Raw genomic sequence first — 23073 nt, forward strand, 5'->3', positions numbered from 1 at the left:
TAAACCTAAAATTCTGAGTCTCCAATCCTATAAAATATCTGTGAATCACCTTTTGGTTTTGGTTAACTATCTTTGAGAGGATTTAACTTCTAGTGGAATTCAGAAAATGGCAGTGGAAGAAAGGCACGGAAAATAAGTCATTATCTCTCTATTGTTTTATTCCAATTCTCCGTTTTAACAAGAAACCTACCAGAAAAATCTGGTAATTTTATCAACTCAAGTGTTAACTTCAACGAGTATTTAAGCAGAACCAGATAAAACCTGCTATACTAGAATACTCAGATTCCACTCTTTCAATTATCAAAATTTTCCAAAAAATTCCGATCTCCCAATTATATCATAAACGGTTATGAATGAAAACAAAAATAATTATCCATAAACAAATTTTTCCCACCAAAATTTACACTTACCCATCTCTTCCCTTACTGACAATTTTTACTTCAAAATAATAAATCCCACAGGCTGCTGGTATTGGATGCGTGGCACGAACTGACGCCGCATCTTTTGGGGTTTTGCCATGACCTGCATGAGGAACAGGAAGAAAGACGATCAAGACAGATATTCAAACGAAAATCTTAACTCAGGAACGAACACAGCTTTTGAATGATATATACATTTCTACTCTCATCAGTACAAATAATCAAAGATTTAGTAACACACTTCTCACAATTAATCCAATATGCAAAATAGCACAAGTTAAACATGGAACTCTTCACACAGTTACTAGTTTGAGTGAAATTTCCGAATCTAATAAGCACGTTGAACCCAGTAATCCTTTTTGCAAATTAAATAAAATATTTTAAGGTAGACAATATTTTTAAGAGACAAAAGGACACACTTTAAGAAGATGATGAGAATGAGATTCATTTTATTAGATCTAAATTTGCATATAATTTGTAAAATTCCTAAACAACACATTTTTGCCAAATGACCTTTTTAAACCAGAAGCATCTCTATCATTGACTATTTTTTATACAATTAGATTGAATTGGTGAAACAGCTTTCTTACTTTAAGAATTTACAAAGCCGTTCTTTGACATACTTTGATCATTAATTCTATACAGAGGCTGATCCATAAGAGCTCTGTGGCCCATCACGGCCCACCGAGAAGCCTGTCTGCCCTCCAGCTGTCTTTTCTTGTCTAAGAAAGGAAATGAATAAGCCATACTATTGCTGACAAAACCAGGCAACGGCTTTTAAACTTTTACATATCAGATTTTCCTCAATCTAATCGCAGAGAATTTTATTCACTAGTATCACATTCCCCACTATGTCTATCACCCAAGACACAATTATCTTGAAAGCTAGCGTTGTGAACAAACCCATGTGAGCAAGAGAAAATATGCCCAAATATGCCCATTAAACCACCAGGAGAATAAAGACAGAAGCTGAAGCAGCATGTCAGAAAGTACTCAGAGTGAATGAGACAAGCCCCACAATCCCCAAAAGGGCTGATGAGAAATAAAGCTCTAAGTCATTACTCAGGTGTTCCAGTTAGATATGCTTCACCCAGTACAGTCATCAATCTTCCAGTCAGACTATACCACTACCTTCGTGGGTAGCAGAATTCCACTTCTTAAATTTAACATGATTGTTTTAAAATTAAACCTCTCTTTTAAGTCAAAAATTATATTGGCTATACAATAACCATCACACATCAATGAGATCGTATCTTTTCTTACCATATGCTCTGTCAAATTATCAATGCATATCCTATCATTAAACAGTTGAGTGTACACTTGCAGTGCAAATTAGCACATGGTCACATGGCCTAAAAGAAACAGAATGAACTCAGCCACTCTAGTCTACAACCATTCATAGGTGTCTGAAGTATACATATTATGTACACAAGTTTTCAGCCCAGGGGACAACTGAGAGGTGATCAACTTAGCTAGGAAGATAACAATGGAAGTGGCAATGTACAGATGCTGATAAAAATGCTTTAACATAAGTAGGTAATATTTACACTGAGCTAAGCGGAAGAAAAATATAACAGCACAAATCTCAAGAATGATATGCTAATCACTTTTTAAAAACTGAAATTTTATAAATTATCGTTTCAGCAAAACATCTTCCACAGTAAAATTATGTTCAAATAATTGAGCTGCCTGGGAAAAGGTCATGTAAAGAAAAAGCTTTTTTAGAATTTAGACAGCTAAAAATAAATCTAAGGGAAACCCCAATTAACCCAGGAGTCCTAAATCAACCAGCCTTTATTTTAGTTTTGGCTTTTCTGAAGAGGCGTGCTCAATAAGGGAATCTGAAACTATACTTAATAACAGTATGTGATAATAGATGACATATATTTAATACTATGTGAAAGGCACCATTCTAAAAGCACTGTATTGACATAGAAAACAAACTTACAGTTACCAAAAGGGATGGGGCTGGGGTAGATGTATTAGGAGTTTGAGATTAACATATACACACTACCATACATCAAACAGATAAACAAGGACCTATCGCATAGCACAGAGAACTATATTCAATATCTTGTAATAACTTACAATGGAAAAGAATCTAAAAAATTTATATGAACGTATAACTGAATTACATGCTGCGCATCTAACACACACACACAATGTAAATTAACTGTACTTCAATTTTGAAAATGGTGAATAAGCAAATAAAAGCACTGTGTTTATTAGCTCATTTCATATTCAAAACAACCCATGAAGTAGGTACTATTTATTACCATTTCACACTTGAGGAAGCCAAAGGAAGAAACTCAGGTCTCACTGCTGAGTGAGAGTCCCAAACCAGGATCTGCGCTGGGATTTTAATTCAAGAAGCCTGATCCAGAGTGAGCTCTGAACTCACAGGAAGGATTTAGTTACCATGGCATTCTGGGATCACTTCAGAAGTACTCCCACCTCCTATTTAAGCTACTTCTATGAGAAAAGAAAAAGAAAACTAATACTTGAGCATAAACAATCTCTCAAAGCATTAGGTGCTTTTGTATAGATTTTTCTCATTCAACATCTGTGAAATAGGTATAATTTAGGGCTGCCATCTATGGGGTCGCACAGAGTCGGACACGACTGAAGCGACTTAGCAGCAGCAGCAATCTCATTTTTAAAAATGAAGAAATTCTTACAGAGGTAATGTAACTTGCCCCGAATTGGTAGAATCATGCATTAAATCCATGTCTGAATTAAAATCCCCTACATTTTACTACTGTGCAAAAATAACTGTAAAGAATTATACAATCTTAAATCTCCAAGACTAGTATATTCATTATGTTTTACCAAGACACTATAGAAAAATTCTGTAAAGGTGAAAAGGATTTGCTTCATTTTAAAATTAACTTTAAAAGGTAAAGATCCAGGAGAAAGGCGCGATGTAAGATTAAAAGGATGCATACTATTTTTAGGTGAGACTAGTAATATCATAGGGCCTATTTCTAATAACATTTGTCGGCAGGAAATATATTACCTTAAATTTTGTGGTGACCAAAGTACAACCTCACACTACCGAAGTGCACATTTTAAAAACCACAGTCTTCAAGGTTAAGTGTTTTCTAGATGGTTCAAGAAGAAAATACATGTGTTGCTTCAGGATTCTAAGGCTAGCAAGGTCAGTTTCTCCCTTGCACACCACCTGCTGACTGCATTTAACTGGACCGTTCTGAATAAAGCCCCCACGCCTAGAATCCGCCACTCTCCAAAGAGCAGCTAAGTGCCGTTCTGAAAACATACCTAGCCTTCCTTGTACCACTAGCCTTCAGCACAACTAACGTCCTCCCCTTCCAGCCAAGAAAAAGATAAACTTCCTGAAAACCCTGTCTGACCTCTCCCTCCCTCTGCGTTTCCCACCTCTTCCTTTCAGCTCCAGCCACGCTGGCCAGGCCAGGCGGTGCCCACACAACTCCCTCGAGCTGCAGAGCGGTGCCCTTCCTTCTCAGCCTTTCTATCTCAGCTCAAGCTTTACTTCCTCAACTGTTCTGTCTCTAATCTCTCTGACTCAGTCTAACCTTGTTTATAGGCCCTCCATACAACATTCATACACATAACACTCATATGTGATTATTTTATTGTTTCTGCACTTCAACTCCTGGACCTCTCTTTTCCCCATGGACTTCCACTCTAATTTTGACCATTCTTCCTGGAGCCACGCTCTGGATTCAGACATCACCTGAAACTACTCCACGGCAGAAACATTAAATTCTAATAAAGTCTGTCTTGCTACTAAACACATTTCTTGAATACAAATTAGCTCACATGCACTTGATAAATATGGGAATGATGTCAGCATAATAAAGAAGTCATTCAGTTCATAACAGCTTTTCCCAGTACATTAATGAATTAAAGGGAAAATTTTAGCAATGTACAAAAGGCCCATAAAATCAAAAGAGCTGGGATTCCTCCAGAAGTGTATTCCTATTGTCCCTGGTGTTTGGTGGCTTCAGAAACTGCTATACTAACCACCATATTAAGCCATCTGGGAAAAATTCGACAGCAGCACAGACCGAAAGTGCCACAGTACCCCTTCTCTGTTTATATCCGCCTGGATTCCCGCATCTCACGCCTGCTTATTTTACACTTCGGGTCACAGTTCGAGGCCAGCTCATGCCCTCTGCTGCTCCACTAAGCCCCATTCAGCCACGGGGCGCCTCTCCAGTTGGCTGCTCTGGCACTCTGATACACCTCCATTTGTGTTTTGTTCTTGTTTGTTCCTTTCTGGCAATGCAAGATGCTGGAAGCTCATCTGGCTTATTTCCTGCCCCAGTCCCAGAATCAGTCATTTCTCTAAGGAGCCCTGGCTCCTCTTATGGACAAATGGCAGTAGAATCCAAGATCTAGGTACCAGGTATGCTCACTGCTGGGCTTCCCAGGCACAGCTGTAAAGAATCCACCTGCCAACGCAGCAGACACGAGACATGGGTTTGATCCCTGGGTTGGGAAGACTCCCTGAAGAAGGAAATGGCAACCACCCTGGTATCCTTGCCTGGAGAACCCCATGAACCGAGGTGCCTGGTGGGCTACAGTCCATAGAGTCGCAGAGTCGGACACTAACACTTCCATTTCACTATACACATCCATACTTTTTATGTAACTATCTGTGTAAATATTAAACTAGACAACCAACTCTAATCCATGACCACATCGATCACTCCAACCACTTCAATGCTGAGAAACCTAGCTCCCACTGTCCACCATCCATTGATTAATCGTTGAATTCCAGTTTACGTGGATAATAGTATCAGAACTGTTTTATCCCCCTGAGGTACAGCTTATCAACAAGAATTTGGCGCTTATCTACTTTCATTTACCTTTTTCAGTTTTACAGACTCCACTGATTTCCAGTAACTTGTTTATTCAGGTCAGCGCCTTTTCCCTCCTTTCCTGAGACTGTTCCATATATTTGCAATATAGCTAGATTGCTTTGTTACATTTCACATTCTATACTGGGATCCCCCAACCTTCCTCCCAAGTAATTTTTTAAAAATATGTACTAAACCAAAACGACAATGAGACATCACTTCACACTGCTCAGAATGGCTATCATCAAAAAAGCCACAAATAACAAATGCTGGAGAGGGTGTGGAGAGAAGGGAACCCTCCTGCAACTGTTGGTGGGAATGTAAATCGGTATCGCCACTATGGAGAATAACATGGAAGCTCTTTAAATAGAGCTACCATTTGACCTGCAATCCTATTCGGGGGCACGTATCTAGAGAAAAACATGATCCAAAAGAAAAACACGCACCCCAATATTCACTGCAGCACTGTTTACAACAGCCAAGACACGGAAGCAACCTAAACGTCCAGCGACAGAGGAAAGGATAAAGACGACGTGGAACAGATATACAATGGAGTATTACTCTGCCATTAAAAAGAACGAAACAATGCCATTTGCAGCAGCATGGTTGGACAAAGAGCGTCATACCAAGCGAAGTCAGTCAAACAGAGAAGGAGAAACACTGACTGACATCCCTTATATGTGGAATCTAAAAAGAAATGATACAAATGAACTTACAACACAGAAAGACTCAGAAAACAAACTTTTATGGTTGCAGCATGGGGGCTAGGAGAGTAAGGGACTTTGGGAAGCTCCTGTACACACTGCTATCCTTAACATGGATAACCAACAAGAACCTCCTATACAGCACGTGGAACTCTGCTCAACTTTATCTGCCAGCCTGGACGGGAGGGGGGTGTGGGAGAGAATTGATACATGTGTATGGATGGCTGAGTCCCTTTGCTAGTCACCTGAAACTATCACAACATTGTCAATTGGCTATAGCCCAATACAAAAGAAAACGCTTAAAGTCTGGGGGGGAATGCACGTATTAAGGTTCACCTTAAAAATAATACTGATTTTATTTATTATGTATTTATTTTCGGCTGTGCCGGGTCCGCACTGCTGCGCAGGCTTTCTCCAGCTGCGGAGAGCGGGGGCCACTCCTCAGGGCAGTGTGAGGGCCTCCCACCACAGTGGCTTCTCTTGCTGCTGCGCACAGGCTCCAGAGCATTCCGCCTCCAGTAGCTGCAGCTCCCGGGCTCCGGAGCACAGGCTCGGGAGTCGCGGCGCACAGGCTTAGTTACTTCAAGGCACGTGGGGTCTTCCCGGATCAGGGATCGAACCCCTGTCTCTGGCATTGGCAGGCAGATTCCTTACCACTGAGCCACCAAGGAAACCCCCAGATGCTTGCTTCTGATTAAACAGAAACTTACATCGCTAACAGGGAAGACCAAGCCTGCGGGTTGAACGCTAGGAGGGCTCAGCAGCCTGTGATATCAGGCACACACGGGAGTGGGAATTTAACCAGGCTTGTATTTTATTAGAACTGTTATTTCTGTAGTGCTCTGATTACAAAGTTCCACAGGTTTTAAATGGTCTGCCCCAGCCCTATTTTCCCCAAAAGCCCTGTTACTTTTAGTGTGTGACTCTGTGGAAAACATGAGGTTTTCCCAGCAACTCAATTCTGGCATTACAGCAGCAAGGTCGATGTCTTCCCCAGGACACACCCTCCTATCCTCTCCCCTTCCTAAAGAACTCACTTCTGCACTTCAAAATCCAGGGAACTTGAGCTCACTGAACTCTTTCTTGTTTGTTTTCCCTCTTTCAGGACGATATACGTGGTAATTATTTTAAAGCGCTCAAATGCCTTGATTTCCCTCATATGCCTACCCTTCCATCACAGGCAGCAAAACCACAGCCTAAATCAACGTTACAAGCCATCTTCCCCACTCCTGCCCCGGGCAGCTGGCCTTTGCCGAATACACGTCCAAACATCTTGCAAACAGTCACCTCTGTGAACAAATAACGTCAGCAGGGACCCCCACCGATATCCACACCACATAGACATCTTCAGAATGAGGGACATGGCTCACACCCTCACCGTTCACTTCAGGCTCTAAGTCCTCTATCTGAATTCAGTGAGCAAACTGCCTCGCCTCCTGTCTCACAAGACGGGACTCAAATGGGACTCCACCGTTATACGCGGTTATGTCCTCTCCACTCCCTTACTGCTAACTGGGGGCCTCTTTCACTGTTATCGAAGGGCCAGTGCGTATTTCTCCCTTCTTCAAGGCCAAGCATCTTCCGCTTCTGCACTACTTTCCTCCCTCCACATCCTCACTCTGCCAGCCTCCCAAGCTTGTATTTTCATCTTTCTCCTCTTTACTCTCCTTCCCTTCAAGCTCTAAGGGCACAGTGTCCCCCAAATGCATACATGTTTCATAAAACTACATGCCTCTGTGTTATAAGCCATTGTCAGTGACGCACTGGGGTTGGTGGTGAGTATTACGAACTTTCCCCCTAACTTTAGGGTAATAAAACCAGGTATCATTACTATTTATCTTATTTGTTAAAACACGTTAAATCCTGTAGACATTTACTGGGACTCCATACCTCGCACTAACATCATACTGTCACCTAACTTACGTCACTTCAGTTTTATACCCACAATCAGATTAAAATGAGACCTACTTAGAAATGACACAGTACTGTCCAAAGGACTCTTAGGGATAATTTTAATTATGTGGATTGTCATCGTATATGCTGATGTTAGAAGCTGATTTTCAGATATCAGTGAGCCACAATATCAGCCACAACAAAGAAAAAACAAAAAATCGGCCCTATCCTCCATTCCCCTCCAGGTACTGCCTAATCTCTTTCCTCGTCTACATTCCTCGAGAATAATTTGTATTCACCATACTTTCTGCTTGGTCCCTTCTATTCACCCTGATTTCTGCCCCCGTCACCCAATTCACACTGCTCTGCCTAAGGTCACAGTGATCTAACTTCCAAATCCAGTGGACACTTTCCTGTGCCTACTTCACTAAGCCTGTCTGTTGTCTTTGACGCCAAAGTTCACTTCCTCATTTCTGACACTCCACTTCTTTGCTCAGCTACTGTGACACAACCCTCCCCTCTGTGCAGGTGCCTCTTAACTACTTCTCCTTGGGCTCCCTCCAGCCTTCAATGTTGCTCTTGGCTCAGGATTCCAACTTCGGCCCACTGCTCTTCTCACTTTACTTTCTCTCTCAGACACTTGAGCTTCAACCACCGGCTAGCGGTGACTCCCAAGTCAGTCATGACCTCGACCTCTCCCCCAGGATCCCGTCCACGGTGGTACGTGCCAGCCCTTCCAAGGAGAAACTGGCCCCCACGCTGTCCCTACTGAAACAAGGGGGGCCACACGCCCCTTGTGCCAGGAGGACATCTCGTAACAACCATCACACCCCTACAGTTGACTCAACACAGACCAGCACCCACGAGAAGGCCACCAATTCGCACCACAGCATATAACGAAAAGATCTGTCCAACTGAGAATGATGGCCATTAGCTAGGCCAATCTGAAAAGGCTCTTGGGAATTTAAAATAGGAAAAAGGATAAACCAGCTAGTAGGGAAGAGAAGAAAACAACCAGAAACCAGCACTGTCGCTGAGTCACCTTAACATCACAATCAAGGGGAAAATCACGAGCTCCAGCTGTGCGCTGACACTGCACCTCCCTGACTCCAGAAGACCACTGGCTGTTCTTCTAATGCTATTTCTTTGCCTTCTTCTGGATTACACGAAGTCAGAGCACATGGCTGAGATTCACATTTTTACTTATCTCTAAATATACTGTAATATTTCCCTGCCATCATCATTTACACCACGATTCACTGCAAAAAACTGATAGGGCTAGACACCCAGCATTGGCCTTGATTTCTTTTTTTTAATCAATCCATCATATCCTGTTAGGGTGACTTCAATACAGATCACAGATATGTCTTTTTTTTTCTCTACACCCAACACTGACCAACCAATTCAGGTCCTTATTTCTTCTATGTATGCAACAGCCTTCTGAATGAGTCTGCTACCTTCCAGTCTTATGGCCCCTGAATCCATCTTCCAATTAGCTGTGTAATCTGACAAAGATGAAAATGAGCTAGTCCCCTCCTATTTAAAATCCTCTGATGATTCTTCATCTCCTACAGAATAAGATCCAAGCTCAATGAAATATTCTGTAAGGCCCTGCTGGATCTTTTCCCAGCTGTTCCTTGTCACACACTTACATTCCAACAACCTCATATTGCTTGCAGATCCAAACATTTAGAATCATTCTCGCCTCTACACTGTTGTTTATGCCTTTTCCCTTGTAATGTCCAGCCCCTCCTCCTCCCCTGTATCATATCCATCTTTTAAGACTGACCATTGGCCTCATCCCCTTCAAGAGGCTGTCCCTCACCCACCAGCTTCACCCCTGCCCACGCAGCCTGCAGTGGACACCCCTCCCATCTTCCTCAGCACTCGGTAACACACCTCCCCACTATATATACTGCACAAAGTCCTTTGAGCGCTTTGAATTCAAAGACAGTGTCTTACTCACCTTTGAATGCTCAGAACCTGGCACAAAGTAAATACTCACTAAAAGCTTGCTAAATAAATAGACAGTTGGGCTTCCCAGGTGGGTCGGTGGTAAAGAATCTGCCTGCAATACAGGAGATGTGGGTTCAATCTCTGGGTTGGGTAGTTCTGGAGAACAAAATGACAATCCACTCCATATTCTTGCCTCGGAAATCTTGTGGACAGAGAAGCCTAGTGGGCTACAGTCCATGGGGTCGCAAAAGAGTCGGACATGACTCAGGGACTAAACACAGCAAGCACTGCTGCTGCTGCTAAGTCACTTCAGTCCTGTCTGACTCTTAGTGACCCCATGGACTGCAGCCCACCAGGCTCCTCCATCCGTGGGATTTTCCAGGCAAGAGTACTGGAGTGGGTTGCCATTTCCTTCTCCACAACAAGCACTATATACATCAATTGCTTAATAAATCATCATTACAAAAAAAAATCGTATGATTATTAGAATCACTTAATTCTTGCAGTTATCAACAAGTACTCCTTAAAAAAAAAAAAAACAGATGTTCTTTGATGTGGACCATTTTTAAAGTCTTCATTGAATTTGTTACAATGTTGCTTCTGTTTATGTTTTGGCTTTTTGGCCCTGAGGCATCTGGGATCTTAGCTCCCAGATTAGGGATCCAACTCTGCATTGGAAAGGGAAGTCCTCTCAACTAGCATTCTTGAAGCAAAATTTTGGCAAAAAAGTTTTTGTGTGTGTGGAAAAACTTTTTAAATTCCTTGATTTTTAAAGAACATTTCCTGTATCACCTCCCATAAATCTCAAAAGACATTTGTATTGGTATGCAAGCAAATATGTGTTGAGATATTTGTTCTACCTAAAGTGCAAGAAACTGATAGGCAATTAAATTTAGGAAGTGTTAAAGGTCTAATGACTGGTGATACTGAGTGGGAGGGGAGTTGGGCATAAAAGTTCAACCTATTTGGTTACTGTTAATAATGCTTCAATTAGAAGGTGACACTCACTGTTTACTTCTTCCTATCATTCCCAACTTTCACATTTCTTCTAAGCTGCCCTAAATCAGTATAATCCGGGTATCTGGACTTTTCCACGGCATTAGTGTGCTCCAGGCAGCACTTTCCCCAGAGGGAGTACTTTCAACATCAACTACTCTTCAAAGTCAACTGTTCTCCAGAAAGTTCTAAATGTGATCACTGGATTTTATCTAGTTGAGACAATTACGTCTCATACACTCTGAAGAACAGTAAGCTCAGAGTGTGCGACCGTGAGTTTCCATTCCTGGCCTGCCTGTGGTGGGGGAGCTGTGCCTCCAGGTGCCCCCACTTCCTCGAGTCTTAAAGGAGAGCTCTACCACCCTATTCAAAACCAGTAACGTGCTCTTGGTGTATGTAGCTGAAAGCTTTGCAAAGTATCCAGACTGTGGTAACGCCACAAATACAAAACTCCAACCTGCAACCGAAACATCCAGAACAGTCAAACTTACTGTCATATTTGTTAAAATGCTTTAAACTGGAATAAATGTATCATTATGACTAAGTCTAAACTTGTCATATTTATTCAAAGCTAACAAGAATTTTAAAAATAAAAGGGGCCATGATTAAGGATTTCAACAGTTGGTGTATGACTGCTAAGCAAGAAGTCTTTTTAAAAATTTTAACAGAGTAAACACACCCAATTCCCCTGCAATCTAATCAACTTTGTCTGCATGGCTGGCATTGTTTAACATCAATTCCCTCAAACACTTAAGGAACCCCACAGCTTCCAAAAAGAGTTAATTCCTATTGAGAAGAACTACATCTTCAAACCAGAATACATTCAGAGCAAAAGAAATCTCTTTTTCAAAGGTAGGGAAAATCCTCACCATTCTGGAAAATAATTACCTTCAATTTTTTGAAATTTTACAGCATGCAAAAAATACTTTATGAACAGTAGTTTTCAATGTTATTTTGTGCCTTGAAGTTTGATTACCACTGCCTATGACACCTCTCCTTTGCTCAGATGCCCAGTAACTTCTCGCGTGGTCCACTCAGAAGCACACAGAAAAACAAGAGGAAAAACACACATGCACACATTAAAATCACAGGGCATGGGGGGGGGGCCTGTACATGTGACAAGGGGGGAGAGAGAGAGACAAAGGAGAGAAAGGGAAAGGGGGAGCAAAGGATGACAAACAGCAAAATCTTTTTTCCCAAAAATAATGGTTTATGTTTACAAAACAGTGGTTTCCAGAAAGTGAATCTTAGTATTACACAACAGAGTAATAAAGAGGCCAACAGGAAAAATAATTGAGACAGCAGTGTCATAAATATTCCAAACTCCAACCAATTTCACATAAGCTGTACTTTTCCCTGACCCAAATCAACAATTTTATGTCAAAGGAGTTAGTAAAACTAGTCAAGGCATGTTACAGTGCTAAATAAACTATAATCACAAATCTCAGATACCATGGAAATTCAGAGCTGGAAATTTCCTTACCAACCAACCACCTAGTTCAACTCTCTCATCACTCAGAGGAAGAAACTGAGGCCCTATCTGGTAATATGCCTAAAATCACAAACGATGGCAGGATTCAGAAAGCTAGAATTCTTTGTTCAATAATACCCTGTAACTTCTGTCTCTGATTTTACAACCTAACTATCAACCATAACATTTCAAGTTCTGTCGAGTCTAACAAAAAGCATTCTGGTGGTCTGATCAGAAGTGAACACTTCATTAGAGCACTGTTCACACAAAACACAAAATTAAGTAACAGCCTTCAGAGGAGGGTATTAACAAAATATCCTAACATAAAAAAACCAAAGGTCTGATATTTTGAAATTTTCAGTCACTTAGACCAAGAGCCATAGCATTTAAAATTGAAAGTTCTTCTCTGGATCTATGGATAAAAGGAAGAAATATTCAACAAGGCCTATTTTTGTGCATATTCTTTGCTGCCAAATCATTTGGAAGATTTCTGTGGCTATTCTCCTTTCTGATTAAATAGTAACTTATTTATCAAGGTTCTTCTCAAATTTCAGTCCGGTAAACTTTTAAGAATTTCACCACAATGGTTGTTTATACCCTCTATATCCATGTCACTAGGATCTGAGTAAGACCGTCCCTTTGAAGCCAATCAAAAATGAGACTGCTTTGAATGTAAAAGCAGCAGGTTTGGGGCCTAAAAAAATGGATTTGTTTTCAGATTGACTGATATAATGGATTGATTCCCTCCCCCCACCCAGACATGTAAACTTGATGCATGCTATTAATTTGGGCTACATTTCAAAAATTCCCATGGCAATTAATAATTTTATATACAATTAATCTGCTTAAAGCTTTGTTTTACATAGGAGAGATAGGTGAGGGGAGGAGGGACACAAGAGCAATAGCCTAAGGCCTTTTTTTTTTAAAACTGCAGGTGGAAAACAGAAGCCAATTTTATTTAAAACACTAAAAACCGTGTTTTTTTTTTAAAAAAACAAATTCCTGTTTTCCACGAGACTTTACGTAACGCCAACAACAAATATAGGGCATTTCCAATCGGTAGTGGTACGTTTCTGCTCCCCCAAGACAACACGTCTTCCTGAGGTTTCAACCTCTCTCACCCTCCAGTTGCTTTTATGGAGATAACACGGACGACAAACTTCGGTCGCCGGTCCTTTTGTCGTACCCCCTAGACAATCTCTGGCCTAATTTGGGGCAAACCCCACCACGGATCACTCCTCCCCCCCCCCATACATCCCTGCTCTCCCTTGATTAGAAATTAATACCCCAGAATCTTGCCTCTCTTCCCATTCCTCCCGCCGCCCCCCACGTAAGAGGAGAGCGCCTGACCCACCACCACCTGGAGAACAATGTAAACCCAACTGAGAACCCACAGATTTCCTCTATCTCGGCCCGACGATTTATCTCAAAAGGCAATCAGAAAGCGAGTTACGTCCTGTCATCCTGGATTCCCCCGAGGTGTCCTGCTCCCGGCCTGGGATTACCAGCTCCCACTCTACACGCAGGGAGCCTTAACGCTCACCACCCCCTCCCGCGATCGCCCCCCGTGGACCCCGAGCCCGGCCCCGGAGCAGCGGGCGGGCCGCGGGCCCCGGTTCCCTGCGCACGCCGCACGCCCCGCACCTTTGTAATGCACCCGCAGGTTGTTCTGAGACAGGCCGATGTAGCTGAACTTGTCCTTTGGGCTCCAGGACCGCGGCAGCGGCGTCTCCTGCTCGTCCACGGCAGGGTAGAGGCGCTTCAGCCGTCGCTGCAGCTCCTTCTCCTGCTCGTTCAGGGCCGAGTCCCCGTGCGGGAAAGGCGCCGCGGCGCTGCCGCCTGACGCCGGGGCCGGGGCCGGGGCGCCTCCGGCCGGGCCGGGGCCCGCGGAGAGGCCCGGGGGAGCGGGGGGCGCGCCGCCGGGGGCGGCCGCCGAAGCTGGCGGCGGCGGCGGCGGGGGCGGCGGCGGCGGCGGGGCCGCGGTGGCCGGGGGCGGCGGCGGCGGTGGCGGCGGCGGCGGGTGCAGGAGCAGGGCGGCCGCCGCGGCCCCCAAGCCGCCGCCCGCGCCGCCGCCGCCGCCGCCGCCGCCGGGCGAGCCGGCCGGAGACGAGCCGGCGCTGACGGCCGGGGGCGCCGGCAGGACTCCGGGCACCGGGGCCGCAGCCGCCGGCGGGGGCGGCGGGAGCTGCTGCTGCTGCTGTTGTTGTGGCGGCGGCGGCGGCGGCGGCTGCCCGGACATCCCGGCCGCGACTCAGCCTGCGGCCGCCTCCGCCTCCTCTCTCCTTCCTCCTCGGCTTCCCGGGGGCGCTGTGGCGGCGGCCGCCGGCACCAGGCGCCCAGTCCGCCCGCCCCGGAAGCAGGCGGCCGGCCGCGCGCCCAGACGGAGGGAGCGCGACGGTTGGGGGCTCGCAGCCGGGGCAGTGGGTGAGCGGCGGGCCCCGGGCTCCCGAGAGAACGTTAGCCGGAGCGCGGGCCCGGAACAAGGCGCCGAGGCCGCAGCGAGGCGGGGCGGGGGGTGAGAGCGCGGTGCCGGCCGCCGCGGCCGCTCTTCTCGCGGCTGTTTCCCTGCGGGCGGGCCGGGCCGGCGCGAGACGCTGCGCGCAGGCGGTGCTGCGAGGGGGCGGGGCCGGAGCGCGAGCGCGGCGCGGAGGGCGGGGCCGGGCGAGGGGGCAGGACCGGAGCGCGAGACGAAGTGCGCGGGCGGTGCAGCGAGGAGGCGGGACCGGAGCTCGAGGGGGCGGGGCCGGGAGAGGGGGCGGAGCCGCGCGGGCGGCGGAGGGCGGGCCCGTGCGGGTCCAGCCGCCGGGTCCAGGCTGCTAGTGGGACGCGCGCGGTCGGAGGAGGATCGCCGGCTGCCGGAGGGCCGGCCGCTGGCGTCCCCGCCTCTGCCGGGAGCTCGCCGTATCGCCCCGCCCGCCCGGCTGGCAGACTCTCCTCCTACCTGACTTCTTTTTGTTGCCGTCGCCCCGCCCCCGCCACCGTAGGGTCGCCGCTGGCGCGGCCGGGCCGTTTCCCATCCAGGCGAAAGCAATCGAGCCCCGCTGGGAAAGCCGCGAGCCCGGTCGGCGGACCCCCAAGACCAGCGGGACCGCCCCGGCTCCCTGAGCCCAAATCGGGTCCGTGAGTGAGCCGTCCGGGGCTTGCCCGGGTTCTGCTCGAGCTCGTGCCCCTGGACAGGGCCCTGTTTGCCGCCTCCCGCTTGATGACCCAACTGTTCCGCATCCTTCACAGTTATGTTAATATCTGTTTCTAAAGGGAAGGTCTCCCACTTAAACCAGAGAGCGTCTTATTAATTGATTTTATGAGGCCTTAAAAGTGAACCTCTGGTGGCAGAAAGTGTCACTAATTTATTAGGAGTGCTAATAAAGAGTGGCATGTCATCGGAGAGCAGGGACACGAAATTACAAGTTGTATTTAGGAAGGGCTTATGCTGCTGCTGCTGCTAAGTCGCTTCAGTCGTGTCCTACTCTGTGCGACCCCATAGATGGCAGCCCAGCACGCTCTTCTGTCCCTGGGATTCTCCAGGCGAGAATACTAGAGTGGGTTGCCATTTCCTTCCCCAATGCTAAGTCGCTTCAGTCATGTCCGACTCTGCGACCCTATGGACTGCAGCCCACCAGGCTCCCCCCTCCACAGGATTCTCCAGGCAAGAATACTGGAGTGGGTTGCCATTTCCTTCTCCAGGAAGGGCTTCTAGAGGCGTCCAAACACTTTGCAGACTCGTTAATTTTCATAACAAACATCTTTATTAGGTAGCAATGAATTATGCCCATTTTCAAAACAAGGAACTATTCACTGAGGTCAGCAGAGTCAAAAATAGGACTTCCTACTTTGCAATTCCCAACAGTGCTTTGCTTGGTCGACTGATTGGCACAACTGGTCAAGCGTTGCTCTCCGACCCCTCCCAAAGTTACTATTTTGTTTCCACCACTTCTCCTTAAGTTATCCTTTACTTAGCTGGCAAAATCGAGTTTTACAGCGTGTAATCTACACGATATAAATTCTAGTGTTTTGTTTACTTCCAAAGGTATTATGATGGTAATTGTTTGGCCAAATAAGCAAAGAACATTCCTTGCTGAATAGAGAATTATTTGTCTTGGAGAGAGTAGGTAGGTAAATGGTGACTTAATTGAAGGCCCTCAAGGGCTGGCCAGAACTAACAGTCATTCAGTCTAATTTCTCTCTCAATTACCCAGCCACTAGATGCCCTGTTGCTCTTTAATAAAAATACCCGAAAATTCTAACCTAGCACTCGATGACTTTTTTCAAGCCACTGCACTTTAAATTACATGAAGTCATTGTGTTTAAATTGTTCTAAGATTGTCATTTATATTACAGTAAGGAGTTAATTGTAAGCCAAGCTTTATTTAAATATTGGCTAGCCAAGGTAGAATAAGTGAGCTCCAAGTCTCATCCAACTTACTTAAAGTAGTCACCAAAGTTTTATTTACAAAGGTGTATTTTCTTCTGTCAGTACACTGAGAAACCATTTATAATTTTACATATGCTTAGGACATGGCATCCAGTCCCATCACTTCATGGGAAATAGATGGGGAAACAGTGTCAGACTTTATTTTGGGGGGCTCCAAAATCGCTGCAGATGGTGACTGCAGCCATGAAATTAAAAGATGCTATTCCTTGGAAGAAAAGTTATGACCAACCTAGATACCATATTCAAAAGCAGAGACATTACTTTGCCAACTAAGGTCCGTCTAGTCAAGGCTATGGTTTTTCCTATGGTCGTGTATGGATGTGAGAGTTGGACTGTGAAGAAGGCTGAGCGCCGAAGAATTGATGCATTTGAACTGTGGTGTTGGAGAAGACTCTTGAGAGTCCCTTGGACTGCAAGGAGATCCAACCAGTCCATTCTGAAGGAGATCAGCCCTGGGATTTCTTTGGAAGGAATGATGCTAAAGCTGAAACTCCAGTACTTTGGCCACCTCATGCCAAGAGTTGACTCATTGGAAAAGACTCTGATGCTGGGAGGGATTGGGGGCAGGAGGAGAAGGGGACAACAGAGGATGAGATGGCTGGATGGTATCACTGACTCGATGGACGTGAATCTGAGTGAACTCCGGGAGTTGGTGATGGACAGGGAGGCCTGGTGTGCTGCGATTCATGGGGTCGCAAAGAGTCAGACACGACTGAGCGACTGGACTGAACTGAACTGAACTGAACTAGGACAACTGAGAGAAGAAAAGTAGCTGATATTTTGTTGGAAGCTTTTTATAGGGATGACTAGTTACTTACCAAACAGGCAGCCTCAAGAAATTAATGATTTCAGTTGTGTAAATTTCAGGATTCTGTAAAGCAGGCCCTTCCTTATCCTGAAAGTTTCCAAAAACAGCAACATCGTTTTAGACAGCCACAAATTTATCATGTTTATGTGCTGTCCTTAGTTGCTTGAGTCGTCTCCAACTCTTTGCGACCCCATGAACTGCAACCCGCCAGGCTTCTCCGTCCTTAGAATTCTCCAGGCAAGAAGCCATTTCCTTCTCCAGGGGATCTTCCCAACCCAGGGATCAAGCCCAGGTCTCCCACATTTCAGGGGAATTCTTTACCAGCTGAGCCACCAGGGAAGCATCATCATATTTATAAAGAGACATAAAGGTGTTCATGCCTTTTGACATACTCCCACCAAAAAATTAGAACCAAGTAGCAAAATATGAAGTCTTGAAAAAATTAAGGCCTAAAAATGTTCAACAGGAAATACTGATAGATCAAACATGGAAGCAAACCAAATGCCCAACATGAAGGGACTAGTTGAAGAGATTCCACTCAAGGGAATCAGAAGCATATTTAGCAAATTTGTTAAAAAAAATTTTTTTAATGCATCCCCCCTGGGCAGTGCAATCTCCAAAAGAAGGTGGACAACTAGCGAGAGAACAGGCACGCCTTCCTCTTGAATCAGTCAGTAGACACAGGGCACAGTTCGTACCCAGTCCTTCCAGGCCTCTTGCATAAGCACAGCCTGAAGTAGGTATATACATTATTAAAGATGAAGACACAGAAAAGTGATTCTGACGTTCTAAATGGAAAAAGGCTATACAATAATTTGCCAAAATTATTACCAGAAAGACATGAGGAAAAAAAATCACAAAATTCTTCTACCATACACAATTATAATACAGTGAAAGTGAAGTCGCTCAGTCATGTCCGACTCTTTGCCACCGCATGGACTGCAGCCTACCAGGCTCCTCAGTCCATGGAATTTTCCAGGCAAGAGTACTGGAGCGGGTTGCCATTTCCCACTTCAGTGAGAGGTTGCCATACCCTTCTCCAGGGAATCTTTCCAAACCCAGGGATCGAACCTGGGTCTCCCGCATTGTAGGCAGACGCTTTTCTGTCTGAGCCACCAGGGAAGCCATAATTTAAAGTAAAGTTTTATTACAAAAATATGAGACTTTCATTTAGAGACCTAGATGGTAAAAACCTATTAGCCTTGAACCTGTCCACAATCATTTTACACCTATATTTTCAATCCTTCCCATGCATTGCTATGATACTGATACACACATGTGTGCTGAAGTTTTCAGTAGTAAACAATTAGGAGCCAATTCTGACTGTCTTAAGTGGAAGGAACTCATTGGAAGCATATTGGGTGGCTCTCAGGATTAACCAGAAGCCTAGACAACCAGGCCTAAAACAAGACCAAAAGGGGCCAGGCAACATAAGTAGAGTAGCCCCACCACTGGTTCCATCAGCCACCATCAGATGCTCCCTCTGCCACCTTTCTGACCCCCAATCTTTTCATCACTCACTCAAGCTTCAAAGTTGGCCAAACCTAAGTTGCAACCTCCTGCCAAGGGCTACCAATGAGTAGAGATTTCCAGGTTATAGAGGTGCTAAGTTACTGAAACCTTCAACTCGGGGTGGGACTGAAGTGGCTAGGGCCTGTGGCACCTTCTGGCAATGAGCAGTCACGTGAGTTCATAGAGAACTTAACACCTGTAATTCGTTTTCTTTGCTTGGCATGACATGGAGAGGTTAGAACACACTGCCCTAATGGGACCAGGACCACTGATATCCACAGTTAAGGATTTTCCAGTACCAAGAAAGAGGTTCAGACCCTGGCCCATCAGTTTCAGTAAATGTCCATGACCGTATCCTTCTAGGCCCTGGAAAATGGGATGGCAGACTGCGCCATCTGTCGTGTGGTGTTAGGGTCTGTATTAGTTTTCCATTGCTGCTGAACAAATTATCCCCCAACTAAGTGGCTTAAAATATGTATTATCATACAGTTTCTGTGGGTCAGAAAGCTCTTTGGGCGGGGGTAGGGGGAGGTGGAGGAGCTTCTCTGGAGATCCAGTGGTTAAGCTTCCATCACAGGGGCATGCCTTCTATCCCTGATCTGGGAACTAACATCCCACATACCAAGAGGTGCAGCAGAGGGGAAAAAAAAGAAGGCTCATGGGGATTCATGGTGCCAGCTGGGGCTGAAGGATTGATGGGGAAGCATCTAAGCTCACTCACACAGCTGTCTCAGGATTGGACTCTGTTCTAGAGACCGTTGGTCTAAGGGCTTGGTTACCTGCTGGGTATTGGCCCTCTATTCTTTGCCGCATGGGGCTTGCTTCATTGAAATATGCCTGCCAAGGAAGCACTAACCGAGGGACAGAAGTCACAGCCTTTAGTAACTGCATCACAGAAATGACATCCATTACCTTGGCCACAATCTGTTTGTTCAGAGTAAGTCACTAGGTCCAGCCTACTTTTAAGGGGAGGGTTTGACACAACAGCATGGATACCAGACAGCAGGGAATTTCCTTGCAGGGTGTCTGAAAACTGCCTCTTACAGGGTTGTTACAACTTCCAGTGACCCAGGGAGACTGCACTTGCCACACACACATCAACTATGTCTTCTCAGACCCGGAATTGGCCAACTTTTTCTGTAACGGGTTATGTAGTAAATATTTTAGATTCCATGCACCTGTTGAAACTATTCAACTTTGCCCTTGTGGATGAAAAGAAGCCACAGACAATACATAAACCAATGGACGTGGCTGTGTTCCAATAAAACTTCACTTACAAAAAACAGGCAGCAGGCTGAACTTGGTCTACAGACTGTGATCCCAGTTCTAGAAAACACCTCTTATAAACCATCCTCAGTACCAAATGGCAAGACCAAGCCACTAGCAATGAAATCCCAGAAGGCAGCAAGTTGACTTTATGACCAATGACATGCGCTTCACCCTAGGGTCCTGGACATGCCTGATGCCATACATGAACAGAGTCGGGATATTTCTGCCACAAACGTGTGGCAAATTGAACTGGATGGCAGATGGCAGAACAATGCTAGGAAGCTGCTGCAGGAAGGGGTTTGGAGTAATGCTCAGTCAGCATTTATTAAGCACCTATTACGTTTGGAACCCTGTGTTAGTTTCTGGGCACAGAGTCAGGGAAAGAATGAAGAAGGATTACAAAGACAAACACGGCAATATAGAATCTAAGCCTTCAGTGAACTGAATCTAGTTGGAGAGGCTGGAGTAGTACCCATGACTAACAACAGGGCTTCCCAGATCTGCAGGTAGGCATTTGCTGAGCGGCACCCTAGAAGCTACATTTCTAACAGGCTTCCGGGGAATGTCACTGCTGCTGGTCCATGGACCATCTTTTGAATAACAAGAAGTTAGAGAAACAGAGGAAGCTCTTTAGAGACAGAGGCTATAACTCACCTTCCTTCTGCGAGTTAGCCACCTATTTCCTGACATGTGGGCTGTACATCAGTCATCATTTATTTAGTGCCTACTCTATGAAATACACAGTGCCAGGCAGCATGTTGAAATTAAAAAGAGAGAAAGAGGGAAAGAGAGAAAGAACTTAAGCTCCTTAAGTTTTGTGGGAAAAAACATTACATCCACAGCCAGTTTTTCCAGGGTGGAGTATGAAAAGAGCCACAGTAGAGACAAAGAGCACCAGGGCTATTTTTCTAATATCCCAGGAGAAGGAAAAGTAATTCTCCAACCGAACCCATTATCACTAAAATGAATTTTCCAACGTGAGTTTCTTTGTATCTGGTATAGCATGGAGATAACTATATGTATATATGGGCTTCCCTGATGGCTAAGGCAGTAAAGCATCTACCTGCCATGCAGGAGACCTGAGTTCGAACCCTGGGTCAGGAAGATCCCCTAGAGGAGGGCATGACAACCCACTCCAGTATTTTTGCCTGGAGAATCCCATGGACAAAAGCTACATGGACTGGCAGGCTATAGCTCATAGACTCACAAAGAGTTGGACATGACTGAGCGACTAACACTTTTTACTGTATATATATATTTTTTTTCATACGTATGTATTATATATATTCAGTTCGGTTCAGTTCAGTCGCTCAGTCATGTCCGACCTTTTGCGACCCCATGAATTGCAGCCCCCCAGGCCTCCCTGTCCATCACGAACTCCCGGAGTTCACTCAGACTCACGTCCATCGAGTCCGTGATGCCATCCAGCCATCTCATCCTCTGTCGTCCCCTTCTCTTTCTGCCCCCAATCCCTCCCAGCATTAGAGTCTTTTCCAATGAGATAACTCTTTGCATGAGGTGGCCAAAGTATTACACATATATATATTTCATCATTATGGTCCTCAAAGAAGGTACAAATCCTAATTTGCAGTCTCAGTAAATATAGGAAGAAAGTAATTTAGTGAAGTAATTTATTTCACAATTCACTGTCTTTCATCATGATTCTATGTCATTTTATGCCTCATAATTAATTTTTAAGCATTTTTGCTAGTTTTTTCCTTAACTGCCTTTAAAGACATGCAAGGAAAAATATGCCCAGCAATATGTGAAGCTTTTAAAAATTTTACTATTTCAAAGATATCAGAACATCTGTATCTTAAAAACTGTTTCAAAGACTTCTTTAGTCTTTCTCTGCTTCAACTGCAATTATCCTAAGAATAGTCAAATTAGAAACAGATATCAATTGTTTAAAGAGGAGTCACGTTTGCTGTGGAATTACTTGTCTGTCTCCTAATGTTATCAACAGTCTCAGTCCCTCAAATATGCTTTATGCTACTGCCCACCTGAAATTCGCACATAGGTAATTGATCTTTGGCTATTCTTAAGAGGCCCAAGACCTTTCCAAAATCCTCAAACTCCTAATTCTACCATAGTGTATTATGCCACCCCATAAAACTCAATACATATAATGAGACTAATCTACATGATTAGAGAACACCAAAGTCACATGACATGGAGGCACTGAGTGGTGTTGGCTAAATCACTCAGTGACCAAGTGTGTACTTCCAAGTCACACTAATCTCATCACACAATCACACATGTGATGCACTTTGTGCTTGGGCACAATTATGAACCTGAATTACATAAAGAACTTTCTGGACTGCTTCTAAAGACTGTGGGTGTTCAATATAGTATGTAAGTACTTATACATAAGAGTGCAAGTTCTGCCCTGATCAGATACTTTCAATGTACGTGTCTCTCTTTATCTCGGTGTGATTGTGTCTGCACACACGTACACACTGTGACAGGCCCAAAAACGCCCCTTCAAGAGATTTACCTGCGAATCTGTGCACATGACCTTCTTGGGAGTGGGGGTCTTTGCAAATGTGATCAAGGATTTTGAAATGAGATAATCCTGGATTATCTCAGTTCAGTTCAGTTCAGTCTCTTAGTCGTGTCCAACTCTTTGTGACCCCTATGGACCGCAGAATGCCAGGCCTCCCTGCCCTCACCAATGCCTGGAGTTTACCCAAACTCACGTCCATTGAGTCGGTGATGCCATCCAACCATCTCATCCTCTATCGTCCTCTTCTCCTCGTACCTTCAATC

At 45.0% G+C, this 23073-nt stretch overlaps 1 protein-coding gene across 1 annotated transcript in view; it reads right to left on the reverse strand.

Annotated features, from left to right (window-relative positions):
• The window catches only part of RANBP9 (RAN binding protein 9), a 71456-nt gene extending 56829 nt beyond the window's left edge, over positions 1–14627 (reverse strand). The window contains exons 1-2 of the mRNA XM_018039009.1: positions 13928–14627; positions 411–522 (exon numbers count right to left, since the gene is read on the reverse strand). Coding sequence (XP_017894498.1) covers positions 411–522; positions 13928–14522 — 707 coding nt within the window. The 5' untranslated portion in view covers positions 14523–14627. The remainder of the gene's footprint in view (positions 1–410; positions 523–13927) is intronic.

This window comes from Capra hircus, chromosome 23, assembly GCF_001704415.2.
Source record: "Capra hircus breed San Clemente chromosome 23, ASM170441v1, whole genome shotgun sequence".
NCBI lineage: Eukaryota > Metazoa > Chordata > Mammalia > Artiodactyla > Bovidae > Capra > Capra hircus.